The sequence below is a fragment of the Acinonyx jubatus genome, chromosome B3 (assembly GCF_027475565.1).
Source record: "Acinonyx jubatus isolate Ajub_Pintada_27869175 chromosome B3, VMU_Ajub_asm_v1.0, whole genome shotgun sequence".
Classification (NCBI taxonomy): Eukaryota; Metazoa; Chordata; class Mammalia; order Carnivora; family Felidae; genus Acinonyx; species Acinonyx jubatus.
In genome coordinates this window covers 114253499-114277225 of record NC_069386.1, presented here as the reverse complement: position 1 = coordinate 114277225, position 23727 = coordinate 114253499, and the positions used below count along the sequence as shown (strand labels likewise).

At 37.1% G+C, this 23727-nt stretch overlaps 1 protein-coding gene across 11 annotated transcripts in view; it reads right to left on the bottom strand.

The window, feature by feature from the left end:
* PCNX1 (pecanex 1) overlaps positions 1 to 23727 on the bottom strand; it is a 178366-nt gene that overhangs the window by 18933 nt on the left and 135706 nt on the right. For 10 of the 11 annotated variants that reach the window (XM_053224632.1, XM_053224627.1, XM_053224628.1 and 7 more), the window contains 9 exons: positions 23071 to 23200; positions 20184 to 20242; positions 18358 to 18573; positions 11788 to 12041; positions 9844 to 10074; positions 9111 to 9211; positions 8184 to 8334; positions 2844 to 3074; positions 1554 to 1828 (listed from right to left, as the gene is read on the bottom strand). In XM_053224632.1, the coding sequence (XP_053080607.1) occupies positions 1554 to 1828; positions 2844 to 3074; positions 8184 to 8334; positions 9111 to 9211; positions 9844 to 10074; positions 11788 to 12041; positions 18358 to 18573; positions 20184 to 20242; positions 23071 to 23200 (1648 nt within the window). The remainder of the gene's footprint in view (positions 1 to 1553; positions 1829 to 2843; positions 3075 to 8183; positions 8335 to 9110; positions 9212 to 9843; positions 10075 to 11787; positions 12042 to 18357; positions 18574 to 20183; positions 20243 to 23070; positions 23201 to 23727) is intronic. The other variant, XM_053224629.1, reaches the window with a different exon arrangement.

Genomic DNA, 23727 nt, shown 5'->3' with positions numbered 1-23727 from the left:
TTTAATGCTACTAACATTCACCTTCCAAAGTCTTTACAGCATAGTCAATATGAGAAACAAAGAAAGGTCAGTTATGTTTTCAAAGGATGGCCTAAGAACTATTCCCGTTATACTCACTGCCTCAATTCTTCCCAATCTACCTTCACTTTTATATACTCTATCATCTTTTCTGATCTTGCCTTCTTTCCTGAACCATAATAAACTGCACATAACAGAACTGCACCATTAAGATTACAGATGGAAACAGAATTCTTGGCAGTGTCTGTTCAGCGCCTCTGAAGTGTGCACCCCTGAAGACCTCATTTCTGCTGTAGCACACTTGGATGAGCACTGCTGTAATCACTGCCCCGCCCCTGCCTTTTTAATGTGGGGTGACCAACTATCCCGGATAGCCTACAATTAACTGTCTCAGTCTGGCACTGAACGTCTTGCTTCCCAGGAGACCTCTCAGTGCTGGGCAAACCAGGGCAGTTAGGCACTCTAATCTCTATACCATTTCTCTCGGGGGAAGAGAACTCAACCTCTTCAAGGCAATTCCAGCACAACGGATAGTTTTGGGAAGAAATTTCTTCGAACGCCACTCTGGTTTATTTCTTCTTTCTTATACTAAAATGGTGAAACTTTTTTTTTTTTCTGAATATGCCTAGAAGAAGATGTCTATTTGAGAGTTTGCCACCCCAGTTCCACATCCTGTTTTTAAGTTCTGTTATTTAACGATCTGAACAAAAGCTTGTAAGAAATTGAAGATACTCCGTGACTTTTCTTCACCAGTCACCAAACTATGATGTTCCTATACAAAACACCGTAATTTACTAGACAAAGGAAGAGAAAAAATTCATGTGCACACTTGAAGACACCACAGATTCGAGATCTGAGTGATGACTGGCTTGTTAAAATGGCAGTAGTATCTCCGCATTGCACAAGCAGGAGTTTCAGCAAATACAGTGTGCGCCCCCTACTGCTAGAATGGAATAAAACAAAAGTAATCAGCTTGTTCAGGTTTCCTACGTTTTTCTCTAATTTGCCGTTTGTTGGCTCACACATCCTAATAGTGGCACTATGCTGCAATATAGAATAAGAAAAGCTAAAGAAAAGGGAACTATTCAAGATTCTACCAAATGCTGGAGGAATGGTTCTTTTTTTTTTTAAAGTTTATTTATTTATTTGGAGAGAGAGAGAGAGAGAGAGAGCGAGCACAAGCAAAGAAGGAGCAGAGCGCCAGGGAGAGAATCTCAAGCAGGCACAGAACCTGACGTGGGGCTCAATCCCATGAACAAGATCATGACCTGAGCCAAAATCAGGAGTCAGACACTCAACTGACTAAGCCACCCAGGTGCCCCTGGAGCAGTGGTTATTGACCAGAGTTGTACATTTGATGTATTGAATAAGAGTTTGAAATAGACTACTTCCCGAAGTTCCTGATAGAATAGGTTTAGATTGTGCCATGGCATCTGTATTTTTTCTAGAAGCTTTCCAGGTGATGCTCATGAAAACTGCTTGGATGAAGATGGTCAGGACACACCATCACTGAAATATGCAACCCCATGGCTCACCTGTGCCAGGTTGACACTATGAAGTTTCTGATATTGCCCAAGCTGATAGGTCCCCCAAGAATTTCTTTAAGCTGTTCGTGGCTGTCAGAGTAAGAAGTTGTCAGGGGGGAGACAAAGATTGGGTAGCCAATAGGTTGATCACAAGATGAGTTTATCATGTTTCTCAGAGCTTGTTTTGCATTCTGGATGCTCCCTCTCTCTGGATTACGGTTACGTAGAAACACAAGCTCTTGCTGTTGTCCTGCCCAAAGACCTCGGACACATTCCTTATTAACCTGAAAACCAGAACACGTGGGAATTAGGTTAAGGGGCCAAGAATGAAACTCATATAAACAGAAGAGTATAAATGGGAGAGATACAAAAGACCTATGATAACAGTGAAAAGCAAGAAATACAAGTACGTCACATTTGAATAGGAGCTCTTCAATTTTCCATTGTCATTCGTAGGCTGTTAAATAATAAGCAGCCACGGTACTCTCTTCCCTGGTCTGCCTTACAAAAATACCAAGTTTACCAAATTGATAAAGTGTTGCATTTTGCAATCGGGGTAATAAGATATTTTTGATAGAAATGAGCAGTAACAAATATTTAGAGTTAAAAGGATGTTTGTGACTTTGCAGGTTGATTAAATGAAGTAGATAAAAAGCAAATCGTTATAAACTATTAAAATAAAATCTCAGAAATTAAGCTACCTAAAGCCATGAGATGTTTAAAAAATCAAAAAATAAAAAACAATGAAAAGTACAAACTATGGTATTATTTTGCAACCTAGGAATCAGATTAGCAATATGGTGCTGATATTCTAAGAAGAGATGCTGATATTCTAAGAAGAGATAGCATATATAATAGATAAGACTGCCACAGAAAGAAAATAAGCAAACATTATAAGACTCTATCGTACTTGAGAAAATTTCAGAGGACAGAATAAATTACATTAAAATAAATTAAGTGCTCATAAATAAATAATGCTAATGTAGTATGGTCATTTTTTTTTTGTCTATAAAAAGAGTTTCAATGACTTTTTTTTTAACGTTTATTTATTTTTGAGACAGAACATGAACGGGGGAGGGGCAGAGAGAGAGGGAGACACAGAATCGGAAGCAGGCTCGAACTCACGGGGCGGGGGGGGGGGGCTCCAACTCACGGACCGTGAGATTGTGACCTGAGCTGAAGTCGGACGCTTAACTGACTGAGCCACCCAGGCGCCCCTTCAATGACTTTTTAAAGTTAGGACAAGGTTATGTAAGTTCCTTTCTTCTTTTTTCAGACACAAACGCCTCAAAAACTTACCTTAATGACTCTGAAGCTCAGGTATCGTCTATTCAGCATTATGATCTTATATTCATTGGTGCCATCATCCATGACATGCCGCAGAGCAAGCAGGGAGGGAGAATTGGCAAGAACCGCGCTCCGCCACGCAGGGTCCCCTTCATGAGCTATTACGAGGTTCTTTTCATGAGACACAATGGCTTCATAGAGCACAGTAGGGTCATCATACTCATCTGGAGAAGTGAAATGATCCTAAACAGAAATAAAAAATGTTTTTTTTTTAAAGTTTATTTATTTTGAGAGAGAGACAGAGCAGTAACAGGGCAGAGAGAGAGAGAGAGAGAGAGAGAGAGAGAGAGAGAGAGGGAGAGGGAGAGGGAGACAGAGAATCCCATGCAGACTCCACAGTCAATGCAGGGCCCCACGTGGGGCTCAAACTCACGAACTGTGAGATCATGACCTGAGACGAAGTTGGATGCTTAACTAAGCAATCCAAGTGCCCCCAAAATATGGTTTATAGGAAGTGAAGGACTTCCAGTGTACTGATAAAAGCTTCTATAGTTACTACTCAGTTACTAAATGAAAATTCTTAAAAACTGGTTTAATATGAATGTTTCATATCCATACATACTATTGTTAGAGATAAATCAGAGATTCTTAAATTCAATCAGATTAGGGATTAGCTCATTACTGCCGTACTACTTTTGTAAATTCTTCAATCCAACCCTATCCTCTAAGTTTTAAATAAATAAATACCTTTCCCATTTTTATGTATTTTCTTTTTCTCATTCAAGTTGGGTTTTACATGTCTTCATTCACCCATAATTTTTTTCTGTTTAAGAACTGTCTCACTGGTATCAGTTAAGGAAGGCTAAACTACATAAAAATTCCCTCTTACATACAACTCTAATATACATAAAAGTTCCCTCTAATATAACTCTTGGTGACACTGACACTCCAGAACTCACTCTAGAATTCAGCGGAAGCTAGAATTCAGCTGAAATACAAGTTTTGTTTAGCTTCTTCCTTGCTTCTCTCCCTTCCTTACAAATTCCCCGGAGGGCACCCTGTCAATCTCTTGCACAGGAGTCCTGGACTCTGACTGTTTCTAAAGAATGTGGCCTAAGCCACGTTTACAAATTAACAATACCTCTGTACACCAACCCTCCTAACCTTTCCTTTAAATATTAAGCTCACTTTCTCATATCAGCAGATAACCAGATTTCATATAATGCACTCTCTTGTAGCAAATAGTTCCTCTAGGGAAGGAACAGTTCCTTTGTATGGTAGTGTTGGTATAATTTTTGAATGGAAAATAAAAGTGCAGACCTAGGCAATAATTATATTCTTAATAAAATGGACAAAGTTGGAAAATATTAGGCATGTCAAAATGGAGTATGTTTAATCTTGTTCAAATATTTCTTCTCATTGGGCTGAATGAATATTGCTTTGGAGGCAAAGTATTTGAAACAAGCAGAATGTCCATGAATACAGAAATTGCTAAATAAACTATAGTTAAAAATCATACCCTGAAATACTACAGAGCTGTTAAAAATGTGATGTGCCTCTGTATGTGCTGGCTATTCATGTTATATGTATTTTTTAAGTTTATTTATTTTGAGAGAGAAATAGAGAGCACACACATATGTACACTGAGCAGGGGAGGGGCAGAGAGAGAGAGAGAGAGAGAGAGAGAGAGAGAATCCTCAGCAGGCTCCTTGATGTCTGCACAGAGCCCAACACAGGCCTTGATCTTACGAACTGTGAGATCATGACCTGAGCCAAAATCAAGAGTTGGACACTTAACCAAATGAGCCACCCAGATACCCCATCCATGTTATATTAAATAGGGGGGAAAGCATATGCCACAGATCATTTTATGTAGCACAATTATATTTTTAAAAAGGCAAATATTTATACATATAGATGGAAATGTCTATGAACTTAGGGAAATCAGAAAAGATATACATCAAATTATTGGCAGTGGCTGCTTCTTGGAAGGGCTGTACAATGGTATGGGGTGATGGGAAAATACTCTTGGGTGATCTTTTTCATTATGTTTCAAATAAAAAGAGCAAATGTTCCCAGTTCTGGCAAAAGTTTTTCAAAGGCGTTTTAAAAATACACTTGAGAAGTTATAAGCCAATGCACAAGATATATTTTTTGAAGATAATGAAACTGATTCATTTAGCATTCATTGGCGGCCAAGCATTGTGCTAAGCAATGATGATGTAAAGACGAATAAGAAATATGGGGCACGTGGGTGCCTCGGTCAGTTGAACATCTGACTCTTGATTTTGGCCCAGGTCATAATCTCAGGGTTGTGAGACTGATCCCCATGTCAGGCTCTCTGCTGAGCAGGGAGCCTGCTGAAGATTCTTTCTCTTTCTCCTTCTGCTCCTCCCCTGCTTTCTCTCACGCACACACTCTCAAAACAAGACATCTTTGTCCTCAATCACAGACTGACTGTAAGATTTTCATCATGTCACTTATAAGCCAAACTGGATGTTGAGACTAATGACAATGGTAAAACAAGGAGGTAAAGTGTTTTACAAAATGATTAAATAGGGAAGAAAACACATGAACAAGAGAACACATAAAAAAGGCAATTTGCTTAATTTCTCTGAGTTCTTAGTCTTCACCTACCAAATTGGGATTTCAATGATTTTCTGGGTTGGGGCGCCTGGGTAGCTCAGTCAGTTAAGGATCAGACTTCGGCTCAGGTGGTGATCTCACGGTTGTTCGAGCCCTGTGTGGGGCTCTGTGCTGACAGCTCAGAGCCTGGAGCCTGTTTCAGATTCTGTACCTTCCTCTCTCTCTCTGCCCCTCCCCCACTCACCTTCTGTCTCTGTCTCTCAAAAATTAAATAAATAAATGGGTTTCCCCCCCAGTTTACTAAAAAATAATAATAATAATGATAATTTTCTGGGTTGTGGAGACATCATGTATATAAGAACACTAATATGCTGTACAACAGTGTAAAATTATAAATACTACACAGATTATAAATTTTAATTTATAAAGTAAAAACATAATACATTAGATTGGAGAATTAAAAAATCAAAAAAGAACTGTAAAGGAAAAAGCAAAAATTAAAAACACCTACAAAGTACTAAACACACATTAGCAAAGATTGAGAGGCAAGGGTTAAGAGAAACTTTATATTTCTAGCTTTCTGGGGAAAAAAAACCTTTTTTTAAGTTTGAAGTATAAGTTACATATAACAAACGATACCATTTTAACCATGCAGTTAGAAACATTTTGACAAATATGCACACCCATGTAACCACTGCTACATTCTAGATATAAAAGTTCTCCCTCATCCCCAAACACTCCTTCCTGTCTTTTGGCATTCAATCAATCTCCACATCCCAAAGGACCACTAATCTGCTCTCTGTGGCTACAGACTAGTTTGGCTTTAGATTTTATATAAATAAAATTATACAATATGTCTCTTTTTATGTCTGGCTTCTACTCTGCATAATGTTTGAGATTCATTCATGTTGTGGAGTCTAACAGTAGTCCATTCCTTTTTATTGCTAGGTAATATTCTATCATGTAGATATACCATAGTTTGTTCGTCTGTTGATGGACAGTTGAGTTGTTTCCAGTTTGAGGCAATTACAATTAAGACTCCAATGCACACATGTGTGTTCTTTGTACAGACATAAACTTTCATTCTCTTAGGTAATTATTTCTGGGTTCTATGGAATGTGTATGCATATCCTCTCTTTTAAGATTGTTCGCTTAACATTGCCCATTTTTTGCTTTTGGGAGTTTTCAGGAGTATACAACATACAAACCTTGGAGATTACCTATTTACAGATCTATCTTTTCTTGGCCTGAAAGTCCCTCATGGGCAACCCAAATTCTGTCTCAAAATGATGCTCATAAATGGTTGTTTCTTACCACTGAATGGGTCCACCTCAGCCTTCTCAAAGGTGTGTCAGAATTATGGAATTTTTCCAGGGGCACTTGTGTTCCCTACCTTCCCCTCACCAGCCTTCCGTGGCTCCTGGGTTCCTGATTCCAACCCCTTACCCCCTGCTTGTCATTGTTGTTGTCAGTCACGGCTAATGAGAGTGAGTTTAACCAACTGTGTTGGGCCATCATGTAAGGTAGAGAAACACTGTCACAGGCAATAACGCCACCGCCAAAGGAACATGTAAGGAAATGAACGTGGTAAGAACAGGTAAGAGCACCTGTAGGGAGAGATGGCGGCAAAGACCTAGGGTATCAGAAAATACAGATACCCTGTGCCTCAGTTTCTTCTCTGACAAATGGAGATAAAATACTTGTCATAACTTTTAGAATTAACTGACGATCTATTTGGAGTTGTTAGATAATCATGTTATGTAAAAGAGTATTTCTTACAGAGCAGATATATTAATCAGTGCCTTTTGAGAAATTCTGAAGTTTTAAAAACACTTTAACCTAAAGTCATTATTTTTTTCTTTTAAAGACACTGAATTGTCTCAAAACCAGAAAGCCAGTCTGAAGATGGACAACTCTTTGTTCCCAAATGTACATTTTCTCCATGATCCTCAAAATACTATTCCATTTTCAACAGAGACTTTCAAATAATATATCCCTGATCAGTAATCTCCTAAATAATATGGGACATTGACTTTATTCCAGCAGTCTTAGATTATAGTATTATCACTTGCAGAGTAATTCACCCTGTATGTGGGGGGAAAATATTCAAACAGATTTGAGTATAAAAGATGCATTTTAATGAGGCTTATCAGGCAGTCTTTGTCACCAGATCTGATGACTATTGTCAAGTGGAATGATTAGGGCAGCAAGCACCAGTTCTTAATCTCATAATACAGTCTTGAAATGATCCAGGGCTTTGGAAACGTATTTGGGGGTTACATTTTAATTTTTATTACCCTATTAGGATTATTTAACTAAGGTTAAATCTGTCCTGACCATCTATCGTTCTGTATAACTTGCTACACTAAACACAGAGTTCAGTAATAGCAGCACTTACAACTCCGCCGAGATGCTACTCCAGTGCACTGGGAGTTGGCTAACATTCAGCTACGGAAGAGGCTTGAATCACATGTGAAATGTGAGGTCAAAACAAGAACTCTAAGGGTGAGGGACCTTTATTTCCAGTTTGTCACTGCTTACAGTTTGCCTCAAGTTCGTGCCCAGATCATTTACTCTTTAATATTAATATTCAAATTTACTCTTAGAAACATACGTTCAGGCTTCTAAGATTTAACATCTTGCCATAAATCATGTTTTTCTGCTTTTCAAATGAAATGTTTCTCAAAAAGTTCCCCAGGAACATAATTTGGAAGTGAACCAGCACCATTAAACACCAGTAATACATTATAGTTTTCCTTTTCTTACCTGATGAAGTTTAATGGACATGCGGATCCCCGGGACTACTACTTTCCTTAGTAATTCCATGTCAGCAAAGATCCATTCATCTCGAATTGAAGAAATACGGAAATCTCCCTTAAATAGGGCATGCAGTCCATAGAGGAATGACTCTAAATTACTGTTAGGATTGGAGATAAAAGTTTACACATTTTGACAAAGATCTACCATCACACTGATTCTTACATGTGGTTGTACATCAGAATCATCTGGGAGTGTTTTGCAAATACAGATTCCAAAGACTGTACTAATGCCAGAACCCCTCAATCAGAATCACAAGGGATATAGGGCCTGTTTGAGCTGGGATCCTTGTTTAGTAACCACTATAACAGTGAGTCCATGAAAATCAACAACGAAGAGTATATAAGCTACAAAAACTTAAGGAGGGCCTATTGGAAAACATATAGTAATCACAAAAGAATCTAAACCAGGTAATATTTCTTAATTCTAATTCATTAAGATGCGTATGTCAAGAAATTCAGTTTATATTTATACTCCCTAAATCTAATGTACTATATTAGCCATATTAAAAGCATAAATGCTTTGGACAAAAACTACATGGATATATGGAAAAATAAAAAGAGGTAAATCATTAGAAAAACAGATATAAAACAGGGGGAGACCAATAAACTTTATGGGGTGATTATTAAAAATGCCTTAACTCCATTAAATTCTTGTTACCAGTAGTTACCCACACGTCTGAATTTTAAAAGCCAGCTATTAACCACTTGAGAGAACTCAACTATGTTCAAAGATCTATAAAAAACCAGTATCAAAAGAGACTTTTGCAATAAATTAGCATAGAATAAGCATTCTAAAAAGCTATCTCAGATTTTTCAGATTTATGTTATATAACTCCCCCTACTCTTTTCCTGAAAACAGAAATGCCTTCCTTGCCTGGACATATGGTGGGATGCAGTCCCCAAAGCTCTCCGTCCCAGAACACAAAGTCCATAACAAAGAGTCACCAGGGATGAATCTTTGTCTACATCCAGTGGCTTTAAAAAACAAAGAACATTAGTTATCAGAAAGGTATAAAGGTATTTTAACAAATCAGAAGATATTTAACAAATCAGAATGAAGAACTCAACTAGCATACAATTTCCATGTCTTCAAATAGTTCTAATGAGAAGAAGCTTAGCAAATCAGTATAAAATGAAGTATCAATATGTATGAGGAGGCTCTTTGAAACCTTTAAGTAAAATCTAATACTTTATAATAGCAGAACAAACTTAAAAAACTGGCTGTTTTATAAAGTATAAGGATCTTGGCAAAACATCTCAAAGTATTTACTGGTATACACCATTACTGATAACGTCCTCTCCTGAAAATACAATATTCTCTCTATTAATTAGTTATTTCTGGACATAAGCTGGCTATTAGTGACGGCTGTATTACCCTCCCAGTGACTATAACTATAGTAAAGAAAATCAAATTGCTATCTGGAGAATACTGCTTCCCCTCAACCTCTGAGTTTTGTTTTATATTTTTTTAACAACTGCAGATTCTCTTACTCAGATGATCAGGAAGAGGAAGATCTGGAAAAACTGACCTCATAATAACAAACAGGGATAGTCTTTCCATCTCTGAAAAAATAGGCTCAAACAGTTATAAATGAAATAACCTCTACCTTTGCTCTTCGGGAAGAGCAATACTCTATCCAGTTGAGGTAAATCACACAGAAACTCTCCCTGGATATGCCAGCTAGTCGATGGTCATAGTCTTCATCAATGTTTGGATTAAATGTTGGGTCTACATCAACATAATTTCGATCTGCACACAAACGCAGTCCCTCCTGCATTGTCTCATTAGCTAGCCACTCCTCTAGCTTAGAAGAAGTTGTAACATAATAAATGATACCCTAATGGGGGAAAGATTTAAAAAAAAAAATCCAGGTTAAATTATAATTTGGATTCACTCCAATTTCTCACTAAATAAATGCCAACAGTTTATACTGATTGTATAACTTAATATTTTATTCTAGCTCAATACTGTAAGAATACATTTTAGGAATGCTGTAAAAAATGTACCTCAGGTCTTTCTGGATGAACAGTTAATTTAATACTTTAAAAATCACAACCATAAATTCAGCAAGGCAAATTCAAAATAATTCTATTGATTTTAGAACTTTTGAGTTTAGGGTATTTTAAGAGAGGCAGAAAAACTTTACTGTGATGGATTTGAGAAATTGCTCATAGAAAGTTATTAAATCAGCTTGTGATACTAGGTCAAGTTATAGAATTATAATAATAAAGCGACAGAAATATATCTATTTAGAATCAGAATTGGAAAATCCCATATACACATGCAGACGCACAGCATGTAAAAACTATAAAATCTATCTCCCTGAGGTTGGGTTTAACCAAACATTAAATATAAGATTTAACATTCATCCCAATCAGCACAAATAAGGTGATACATAGAGGAAGTAAAACAGATATGGAAAATCCAGACATGGGTCACCGAAATTTAGCATACATTTCCCTCTTGAAAATATTGGCCTTGTCTGCAGGCCGCCAAATCATAGCTGTGCTGTAATCTTGTAAAATCTTCAGCAAAAACAGAATACCGGTGTAGTAAAGAACTAGCCTTGCCCAAAGAGAGGTTTGGTATCTGCCCTTGGGTCCTGGGAAATAACTTCTACTCCCTTGGAATGCCTTGGCTGATTAAGACTCTTTGTTCACTTGGGGCTTAGAGCCATGACCTCTGGAGGAGCTGGAAACTAAGGCTGGCCGTGTGGGTGGTCAGCCACATTTAAGTGACTGCACTCCAATAAAAACTCTATATACCGTGGCTGAAGCAAGCTTCCTTAGTTGACAATACTCTGTGAATACTGTCACACATTTGCTGCCAGGAGAAATGGGCATTGTGTGCACAACTACACCAGGAGAAGACGACCGGAAGCTCATGCCTTGGTGTTTCTGGACCCTGCCCTATATGCCTATTTGCATGGCTGATTTTAATCTGTATCCTTCCACCGTTATAAATCCTAATCAAGAGTATAATGGCCTTGCTGAGTTCTGTGAGTCCTTCTGGCAAATTACTGAATCTGAGAGTGGCCCCTGCAGTGGTGTCACAAGTGAGGGTGGTCTTGGGGAACTCCCAAATCTTGCAATACTTTTATTCAGTTTATTGAAAGCAGTGCAAAGCAGTGGTCAACAGCAAGGGCGCAGGAGTCAGACAAGCCTATGTTTTAAATCCATAACTCCATTTGCTAGTTAGAGGACTTGGGACAGGTAACATCTGATTTTTGTTTACTTGTAAAACAGAGATGTGATACTCCCTTAGGAAACTGGGTAAGATACATATATTTGTATATATGCATATTCCTTAGCCCAGTGCCTAAAACACACAAACTACAAATAATAGCTATTATTATTAATAAACAAATGGACTAAGTTCAACTAAAAAAAGAAACAGCAAGACCTTCATAGGTATACTTTACTGACTTACTGGATACTAGAGAATTTAAATCACTACTTAGAAGCAAAGCACAGGTACAAAAAATATACATAAGTCTTTCCCAAGAAAAACTTCCAACTATCAGAAGATCTAATGAGGCACATTCCCTTACCTTGACATAGTAAGTGGTGAGTACTTTCCGAAGATCAAAGACTTGAAGCATAGAAGCAGCACTATTGTCAGTGATGCTATACCCCTCCAGAATATACTTAGTGACTATCACTTCCCAAGCTAGCCAGCGCTGGCTAAATGCAGCATTAAATGAAAGCACATGAGGAATATGACCAGGTTCACAACAGCAAAATCCTTCATCTTCTTCAACGCCTTCAGTAATGGCCTCTACTTCCCGTTGTTGACAGTAAGTACCTTAAAGAGAATGAGAGAGAGAGAGAGAGAGAGAGAGAGAGAGAGAGAGAGAGATGAGTGAATACAAAGGAGAAAAAAAAATATGAAGTAGAAAAATAAATGCTTCAAAGACACAAGAAATTTAGAAAAAAGACACCTTTTATAGTAATTGAAAGTATGTGACTGATTTGCCCTGGAATGTTCATTAACAAACTGCAGGAAGCTCCAGAAAGTAGACATATCATATATTCATTTCCCGAAGAATCACAACATGCATTAGTGCATTGAAGGTTCTGAAAATTTGCGCAGTAACCCTCTTAATTTTGATTCACTGATCCCAAACTTTTCAAATTTGGGTTTACAATAGCATTTATGTCAAATGAAGGCCAATGAGTAAAGGGACATCTCATGAAGGTTTGAGTTAATTCAATAAGGGAAGGACTGAATTAGAAGTAAATCGTCACAGGGCACACAATATAGCCAGACATGCAGAACTCAAAAGAATCTGAGCTCTGTTTTTCAGTATCATGTCCATACTGCAAGCAGGAATATTATGTACATCCTGCTTATTTGGATATATAAACTGTAAAGGTTCATGATAATTTAATCTTAAATACATAATTTTTCTGCTGCCAATTCCAACAATAATTGGTTAAAATTATATTATTGGCATTTGAAGCTTATCTGCTGATAAAATTTAATTAGTTATGAGATCTGATTATTTAGCACTAGCAAACAATTCTTTGAAGTTACATTCTTTTATACAAGATACCAAACAGGCATTTCCTGCATTAGTGTTACTGAAGGGAAAATACAAAATTGGAATACACAATTACACCCACAGCAATCTAGTGCCAATAAGATATCACCTGTCACACTGATGTTAATTTTTATCTTATCTTGTTCTGTGGTCTTGCTTCCACTTAATTAATCAATTCCTTACATAATAATTATAAGGGGATTACACATAATTTTATAAAGTCACATATTTAGGCTAAATAACTTATATGAGACTTTACAATAATTTTTTTCTTTAAAGAGAACATATACACCATCCAGGTTTGAAAAACACTGCTCTGAGAGAAACAGATGCCATGAAAACCAACCCGGGTGGTGGTGGTGGTTTTTGTTGGTGTTGGTGGTGGTGTGAACGATAAGGCTGAAGAGGTAGGCTGGGACAGGGCTCAAGAGCCATGTTGTTTATCACTCTAGAACTCTGAACAGCTCTGCTATTTCATTTCTTACTCAAGTACATTGCTGAGTACTTCCGGAACAATGTCACACCGTGGTAAAAAGAAAAACCCTGGCTTGAACCTGACATTAGCAGGAACGTCTGCTGCAGCTGACCACCACACACGCTCATGACTACAGATCTATAGTCACAAACTTTTTTTTTTTCCCTTTTCAGAATAAGGATGTGTGTGATTTTAGGAAGTATTTTTCAGACCAATAAAGGAAATGAAATTCAATCAAAAGTCTCCTAGCATCTTCTGGAACATCGTATTTTATTGTCTTCTCCTATAACCTATTAAAAGATGAATTCTATTAATTTGCTTTCTAATACTTAATTTAAAAAATGAAAATGACTCAACTAGGAAAAGGAACCTGAAAAAAGGAACTCCTGGTTTCTGCTGATTCTGGGTTCTGAAAAATTTTGCATCTATGGCCACATGTGGGTTAAACTAGTTACTTTTTTAGTCAGTTTAGTTGTATTTTGTTATCAGTATTACACTGGCTTTGTAACAAGCCTGGAGAAATTCTCCTTTTTCCATGTGCCAGAATAGGCTAGAGAGGGCAAAGAATAATTCAGTTTCTAGAAGAAACATCCTGAGACCGGCATTTTAAAAGTGTGGCATGAAGCTGGGTCTGTTCCTTAGATTTTATGTTATTACTTCATTTTATTCATTTTGTCATCTTTCTGGAAGGTCTGACTAGACCAAAGGTTTTTAAGTAAAGGAGGGACACAATGAAAGACAGCTCTACTCTGTGCAGATCACTTTGTGAGCAGTATATAGAAAAGACACATGGCAAGAGGGAACTTGGAGATGCTGACATTTATTGAGGAGACAGAATGAGACCCTTGTTCAGAGCAGCAGAATAAAGTGAACTGAGTAACTGCATTAATGGGGGGTGTTTTTACTCTACCATACAAATCCCAAGAACAGTTCCTACCCCAACATACCCTGATAATACATTTGGCTTAGAAAATAAAGTCATTAAAAAACATAGGAATTAATACTAGCAACTGAAAAAAAGAACACTGAGACCTGGAAAGGGATTCCAGAATACGCTATAAGGAACCCATTACCAATTATTTCCTGGATTAGCTATGTCTTTCAGTCACTTCATAGTGAATATTACTGATGAAATTAAATAAAACTGGCAATTATGAAAAACAGACATGTCGAAAGTAATTTAAGTAAAAACCGAGAGGAATCCCATTAGCATAATACATTTTGACCTATAAAGTTTGACCCGGAAAACTGTGCTTGGCAGAAGTAACGTTTACAAATAAAAAGTTAACACTGTAGAAGTTATAATAATAAAATTTTGGTAGACAAAAAAATGATTGATAAATCTTTGACATAAAATTTACATGGAAAAGAATATTAAGAATATCAGTAAAATATAAATGGAAATGAAATAAATATACAGGGATTTAACCAAGATGTATAGCAAACTGATCAAGAAATCTGTTTAGTTGAATGTCACTTAATATTTAGAATCCACTGCAAGACACAGTAAAATCAAGGAATTAAATTGGCTTAATGGACTATACCCAGAAGATACATCAAAATGCTCAGCAGATCCAAATATCTTTTTGGCAAAATACTGACGCTCTTGATTAGTATTTTGAGAGGCAGTAGGTAGTTGGGACAGGGGATAACACTGTGAAGGAAAGAAAATAACCAAAGATCACAAGATATAGGCAAGAACATAAACAGACCTCATGAGAATTCTGAATAAAAAGAAAGGAGAAACAGCTATATACTTACTTAATCATTCTACAAAATTAATTATGTATTATATGCTAACTGCTGAAGTAAGTACTGGATACACAGTAATGAATACAGCAGACAAGATTCCTGCTCTTGAGGAGCTTACAACCTACTGCAAAGGTTTGCAAAATACAGCCCAGGGCCAAATCCAAACTAAGAATGGTTTTTGTTTTTCAAGCATTGTTTAAAAAAAAAAAATCAAATAAAAATATGCAACAGAAAATGTGCATGCTTCCAAAAGCCCAAACTATTTACTATCCGGCTTTTTACAGAAAAGTTTGCCACCTCTGGGCTAAAGGAGAAATACACCTCAAACAAACACAAATAAGTATGAAATTATAATTATGCTGAGTGCTAAGGAGGTATAAATGGCAACATGAGATAATCATGTGGGCTAGGTGTTTAGAGAAGGCTTCTCTGAGAAAGCGATATTTAGGTTAATGCTTAAAGATAATTAAGGAATTAGCCAGGTGGAAGACTGGTGGGAGGAGGGGGGATGGCTGGTACGTTTTGGGCAAAAGGAAAGGCAGTAAAAAGTCCTTAGTAAAGAACAGCACAGTTAAGACCCTGAAAGCAAGGCCAGTGTGACTAGAGTGAGTGAGGACGGTGGGATAAAGTGGGGTTGGAGAAACTGGCAAAGCCAGATAACAAACAGTGTGGTAGGGCATGCTAAGGATATGAACTCTATTTTAAATGCAATGGAAAGCCGCTGAAAATTTTAGGTCTGAAAGGGATATGATCAAATTTGCCTGTAGAGAAAAAATCACTGGGGCACCTAGGTGACTCGGTCAGTTGAGTGTCCGACTCCTGATACCGGCCCAGGTCATGATCTCACAGTTCATGATATTGAGCCCTGTGTCTGCCAGCGTGAAGCCTGCTTGGGATTCTCTCTCTCCCTCTCTCTCTCTCTTCCCTCCCCCCAAATAAATAAGCATTTTTAAAAAATCACTATGGCTGAGTAAAGAATTATAGGTATCTCTTGCTATCCAAATCCAGCACAAATTCAGATGGTAAGACATACTATGTTCCCACATAAGTTTGAGTTTTGTTTGGCAAATAGAGTCTGAATGGTAAAAAATCTGTCCAAAATTTTATTTGAATCTACTTGGTACCAGAGAGTGAAAGTTGGAAGAGTGAGAATTTGGATCAATTTCTGATTTGGAGAGTTTCTGACCACTATGGTGAAATTAGCAGATCCTAAGAAGGACCCCCTTCTGACTCACACATACAGAAATGCTAGATAAAATATCCTCCCCATACACATTTGTTTAAAAAACAAAAAAGTTAAAAAAGAAAGGTGAATTCTTTTTAAAAAGTTAAGGTCACGGCAGTAGTAGGTGTCGTGGTGAGGGGGTGCTGACTTTTGGATGAGTTTAGTTGGGTTAGTTCTGAACATTAGATAAGACTCTAGAGAGATGGAATTAAGGTCTTGGGCTCTGTTGGAGAGGCAGAAACAAATCATAAAACAAGAATAGGACATTTTGAAAGAGAGAGATTGGATGACAAACATCATAAATGAATAACAAACATCAACATTTAGTGCCTTAATTCGAGTGTCACACAAGTACAATCTTACTTTCAGTGAATGGAATAATTTTAGAAAATCACTTGCTCCATTAGCAAAGATATTACCTAACAAAGGTCCAAACCTTCTGATTCAATACCAGGGTAGAAATAAAGCTATAGGGTATAAACCTGATTTGATCCTCTATCTAGTCAAATGCTTTCTTATTTCCCATTTCAAGTCAAAAGCATGCAAGGCACTTCTTAGAGTAGATCAAAACACAGCTTGGATGTTCTCTCTAAAAACTCTCAAGTTCAAATGTTCCCTAGATTGAAAAGCTACACATTAATATGACTTTCCTCAATTCCTATAAAACAAGTTTCTATTCATGTTTACAAAATATTCAACTTATAGCAGTTGATAACATCAAGTTGGTATGTTTCTGAACACATGATTTTCTGTGTAGAAACAGCTTCATGTGTCGTTATACAAAATTGTTGAGGGCTGGTAGGGGAATAGGGAGTAACCGCTTAATGGGTGTGAGGTTTTATTTGTGGTGATGACAATGCTTTGAACAAGACAGAGGTGATGGTTGTCTAGATGGATGAAACGGGGAGACTCCAGGTCCTGAGGCCTCAACCCAACATGTCCCAAAGATGTGGCTGAAGGCTCTTGGTCTTGTCACCACAAAGAATTCGAGGACAGGCACAACACAGCAGATGAGCAACACAAGAAAGTTCATTAAAGCAGAAGTACACTCATGAGATTTGAGTGGGCAAACGCAAGACAGAGAGACAGAGAGAGAACGAGCAAGAGACCTGCACCTGCAGGGGGTTGGGTTTCTATCACTTAATGACAGGTGTTAACTTGGGGGAGGAATATTCATTACTTGAGGTGGGGTTTTCTTGAAAGCAAGGTTTCACACTTTTTTTTCATATTTGGTCAGGGGTCACTGGCCTATTTTGTCAGTCATCTTGGGCCTATCTGGTTTGTTCGGGCTTCTTGTAGCTTTGTTTTAAGATCCTGCCAGGACAGGCCTCTGACTTTCCAGACAGCCGGCCCTGTCTTCTTTACTGACCTCCAGGCATCCTGCTTGAACCTAACCAACTGCCTACTCTAATAGTTGTACAACACTGTGAATGCACTAAATGCCATTGACTTGTTCCCTTTAAAACTGTTTTGATGTTATGGGAGCTTCACTTCAAAACAAACATTTGTTGAGGACAAAGGCATGGTGTCTGCCTGAAAGTACCTGGTTGGCTACTCTATGCCTCACACAATACAGCATTCTAGATGCTGCTAGCCATCTAACAAATATATGCAACTTCTCACAAAGAAAATGACAAGACAGCAAGCAGAAAGCAACAGAAACTCAACATCACCAGGAACATAGTCGGTTATACACAAATGATGCTACCCTTTACATATTTTGGCATACCACAAAAATGATTCTTCTCTGGGGCACCCAGGTGGCTCAGTTGGTTAAGCATCTAACTCTCGATTTTGGCTTAGGGCATGATCTCATGGTTCATGAGTTCGAGTCCTGCATTGGGGTTCTCCACTGACAGAGTGGAGCCTGCTTAGGTTTCTCTCTCTGCCTCTCCCCTACTTGTGCTTATGTGCATCTCTCTTTCTCTCTCAAAATAAATAAACAAACTTGAAAAAAAAAGATTCTTCTCTAAATGTGAAATTTGGAAGAGTATCTAAAAATTGTTCTTTTAACAACTCTTTTCATTCCACAATTCCAAAGATTAAGGATCTAATTTTATGCTGATTTTTGATCTGAGATGTAAACACATAAAACCCAATAGAAATTAAGAGGTGAATGTCTTACCTCTGAATTCAAGTCCCCGCAGCTGGAAAGTGACTAGCCCGTTGCCTATCTCTATAAGGTGTACTAATGCATTGAGGTAGTCAGAGGCAAGAATGAAACAGTCCCCCGTACTGTAGTTTCCCCACCGTCCTAGGAGCAAATCACCACAAAGACTGTGTTGTAGGGATCTGGTTAAATGTTCATAAAAGATGGAATTCAGATTGTTGTCATCTGATCCTGTAAGAAGGGATTAAAAATGTTACACTTTACCCTACATCTCTGTCACGTCAACAAGATTGTTAAAAATATTAAAGCTAATTTCTAGTTAGGGAAATTTTTTTTGACAAGAAAAATAATATTAATACCCTAACAATTTCTATTTAAAAATGAAACAGGGTAATGAGAAGAGGTTCAGAATTTAGAGTTACAGGGGTGCCTGGTGGCTCAGTCAGCTGAGCCCCAAATTCTTGACATCACCTCAGGTGGGACTGAGCCCTGCATCGGGGCTCCTCACTGAGCATGGAGCCTGCTTGGGACTCACTCTCTCTCTCTCTCTCTCTCTCTCTCTCTCTCTCTGCCTCTCCCCTGCTCGTGCTCTGTCTCTTTCAAAATAAATAAATAAACTTTAAAAATAATATAAAATCTTTAAAACATTTTTTTAAAGTTAAAAAAAAAGCATGCATATTAATTCAGGATTTGGCCTTTTTTAACATACACAATGGCATCATTTGCATCATGAGAATTCCAAGCCCTTTACACAAGGACACATTCCAAGCACATAGAGCCGAGATGGCTGTTTTATCTACCAGTATGTGGTGACAACAGTCGTTATTATCAAGTAACTAGTCCTACATAATCCAATTTTAGAGTTACAAAAACCATTTGATTATTAATTAGGTTTCTCAAGTAGACAGAGTATTTGAAGGAATCTGAGAGTCAAATGGATACAAACACTTCAGTCTACCTTTGAGTTAGATTTCTTTTATTAAATTAATACATTGGAATTCTGGTTAATTTCTTACAGTTGGATTAGTGAGATTCACCCTCTATGTGTCCAATTACTAACAGGTGGGCTGACAAAAGGATGTTTCCCCAATGACAAAACTAAGGAGCCAGACTTTAGATAATGGTACCACCACCCAAATACCACGTACTGAAGCTCTGTCTTGAATGGTTCCCTCACATGACATCTTTATACACAATAAACTAAATGAAATTAAATGAATATTTACCTAAATATTCAGGGAAGCAGGGGAAGCAAATATATTAATAAATATACCTATTGGTCAGATTGCATATTCTTTGATACACTTGACCAGTTTAACTGTTCTACTTTTTAACCTCTGGAAGACAATATCTTTCAATGGCATTTTTAATTCCTCTGAGCATTCTTAAAGTGCACTTTATAAAAGATGGGCATATACATTGTAGATACTCGAATTCACATATACTTTGCTAAAGCAGAACAACAAGCAAAGGATAGATAGTAAAACCTTGGACCATGAGTAACTTATTCTGCGAGTAGTCCACAAGACGAGCAAACATTTCTAATAAATTTTAACTTGATAAACGAGAGATGTCTTACGATATAAGCAGTACATGACGCCAAATGTCACATGATCACAACTGAGCCAATGGTTCTTGAAATTCACTCTGATATACAAGTGCTGTGGATCACAAGCATGTTTCTGGAATGAATTATGCTCACACACCAAGGTTTTACTGTATAGTCTTTGAAAAATGACAATTTGGAACTGACAGAGGATTCCCGATCAGTTAGGAAGCGAAATATATATAAGTAACACATTTCTTAGACTTGCTTCTTTACTCACAAATGGAACTTTTACCTGGATTTCTATCAAGCTGGGAAGCCAATCTGGTATTCGAATGATCCACTCGTTTTGTGCTGAAGAGGGCAAAACAACATTTTTACTAAGCCTTAATTAAAAAGGAGAAAACCATATAATTGAAGTTAAGTATTATCACTTTATGTATATCTCTGAGAAAAATCTATGATCGGCATATTGCTAAAACTCCTCAGTAGTGTAGTTTAGGGATAAGGTTTTTTACTCTCCCACCTTCATTATACATAAACACAGCAGTTATCTCCTAACATGTTAAATTGAACAGTGGGTAGAAAGACATTAATGAGTTTAATGCAAAAAAAAAAAAAATTCATTAAAAATGTGTACCGTATATAGTTCTTAGAGATATACAGTGCATGAAACATTTTTGCAAGGGGAAGGTACATCTATTAATGTCCAATGATACAGTGTTCTTTAGAACAGTCGTTGCTAAAATGTGGTCCACAGAACTGGAAGCAGGGGCCTCAAGACCCTTTCAGGCAGTTTTCCAGATCAAAATGATTTTCATAACAATCTTGAGCTGTTACTGACTTTTTTCACCATGTCGACAAGTGCATTGATGGTGCGAAAGTAACGGTGGGTATAACTACCAGCACTTCAACTTGAATCAAAGCAGTGGTATCAAACTGTATTTTTTACTGCCACACATGCACAAGAAAAAAACAATAAAACAAAAATTCACATTTGAATTGAAAATGTCTTTAATGAAGCAATAAAAAAATTAGTTTTATTAAATCACACCTCCTCAGTATAGGTCTTTTTCATATTGTGTGATGGTTGTCTCAAGGGATTGCATTTGTGCCACTGTTTGAATTGCAAGCTGCACTTGGTACTTTTTTTTTTTTCATGGGACATCACTTTTACTGTGATTATTCAGACTTGCATACTTGACAGACATTTCTCAAAAATGAAGAAAGTGAGTCTGTCCTGTTGCCAATAACAAAATTCAAGTTTTTCAGCAAAAATCAGAATTTGGGAAAATGTATATTTACTACAATGAGTTTGAGAGCTTACCAACAAACACATTCCTTACACCTCCTTTCACCTTCTTATTAATGATCTTCTCCCCTTTGTATCCTAAGACCCTTACCTCTCTCCTTAGCTCATGTAAGTATCACGTTACATGTCTCTGGAATTTCCACATCTGTGTGGATTCCACATATGCACACTATTAAATTTGATTTCCTCCTGTTCATCTGTCTCATGTCAATTTGATTCTTAGTTGAGCTAGAAGGATCTTGAAGGGTAGAGGAAATTCTTCTTCCCCAACAACAGATATGGTTTTAAGACTCCATATTGCAACTAATCTTTAGGAAACTACCATGTGTCGACTTCTAGTGAAAGATCAAAGAGAAATATCCACAATTGTTTAAAAAGGCTATTAAAATACTTCTTTCTTTTCCAGCTCTGTGTCTGTGCGAGGCCAGATTTTCTCCATATAATTCAACCAAAACAACATATTGCAACAACAGATTGGTTGCAGAAGCAGTTATGAGAATCCAGCTGTCTTTTACTGAGCCAGACATTACAGAGATTTATAAAACTACAAAAACAGTGACACTCTTCTCACTGATTTTTTTTGCTGGTATAGAAATTACAGTAATTTTCATTAAAAACTGTTATTTATATTAACACATAATGGGTTTATTGTTGCTATTTTTAAACTAATTAATAAACATTTGAATTTTTCTGAGTTTTGATTTCTAACACAGTAAGTATCTGTAGATAAATCCTGTGTCAACAAAAACTCCTGACATTTCAATAACCGTGAAGAGAGTAAAGGGGTTCTGAGACCAAAACTGCTGCCACAGACAATATTTTGGACCAAAATTAAATAACCTGAGAACATCAGTAACACAGAAATTCATCAAAAAGAGAAACACCAAGTGTGGTTTTAGATAAAAGACCAGAGCAAAAGCTTCCAATCCACAAGCTATTCCACTGTTTAAAAGGTGAGACCACTATTTTCACCTATTAGGTGCACTGATGTGTGAAAGTGTAGAGAGAAAAGAGGCAGTCATGGAGATGGCCCATAGAATTACAAATTAGTATAAGCTCTTTTTGAATCAATGTCAATACATGTTAAACGCCTTTAAAATGTTTAGGTTCCGTGACTCAGTAATTCCCCTTTTGGATAATCTTTCCAAAAGGAAGGAAGGGAGGGAGGGAGGGAGGGAGGGAGGGAGGGAGGGAGGGAGGAAGGAAGGAAGGAAGGAAGGAAGGAAGGAAGGAAGGAAGGAAGGAAGGAAAGAAAGAAAGAAAGAAAGAAGAAAGAAAGAAGGAAGGAAGGAAGGAAGGAAGGAAGGAAGGAAGGAAGGAAGGAAGGAAGGAAGTTTGGAGAGATTACACATAAGGATAGTTAGCAGGCATCAGATGAAACAGCTAGCCAAAGAAACTAAATCTAAATGGAGAAAATACTTTATGCACAGAGATGGTCATTAAAAAGTTCTGCTCATGAGAAACCAGATGTAATCTATAGAAAATTTAGCTCTACAAATAGATATTTCTCAGGAAACTATAACTAGTTATGACTGCTATAATGACATAACATTGTATAGCATAAAGTTTCAGAGCTGTATTAATGTGGAACTCTAAGAAATAGCATTAAAAGAAAAAAGAAAAAGGAATATATTCACCAAGAACTAGGTTTTTAAAAAATCTCAGGAAAAATGGCAGAGAAAATATAGAACAGTTACTCTGACTCTTCTAATTTTATGTGATTTTGAAACTTCAAGAGTATTTATAAAGTTTTAGCAAAATATTTCGACACAAAAATTATTAACCATGAAATATTTATGATAATGCTGTTGATAGTTTTTCCTAGTAAAACATAGATAAAATTGGCTTTCAAATGCTTTGTTGTACTCACTTATAGTCTCTCTCCCAGAATTTGACAGGTCGAACATACGAAGTGATGAATATTGCACTTCCTAGAAAGGGATTTAGTGGAGTAGAAAAAAAGGCCGATACAGCAGCCTGAACAAACAACATGGCTGAATCTATAAAAAGCTGGTTAAGGACTTTAACATTCATTTGAGTGAGCACGCACACACACACAAATACATCTCACAAACACATTGCCATTACCGCAATGAAAACAATGTGAAGTTTGTCACAGGAATACAGAAGAGGGTGTCACTGGACAATATAAGGGGGTACAAGCAGGAAGACAAGCCAGGATAGTACAGCCTGGCATGATGCTTTGAAGGGAATCAAATAAACATCTGCTAATACATATTTGGGAAAAGTCCATATATTACCCTGGGATAAAGATGCTGGCTTTAATTTTCCACAAGATAAAACTAAAATTTACACAAACAGAAAATCTGTATTTCTATCCACGTAGTCACTAACCTTTACTTTTATTTAGAAAGTACTTTTAAGAAATGATGAGATTAGAACATTTTAGACATAGTTAAATTACAATCATGATTATGAAAAATGTTTGTAATCTTCATTTAAAAATATTTCTAGGAGTGCCTGGGTGGCTCAGTCAGTTAAGCGTCTGCTGTTGGTTTTGGTTCAG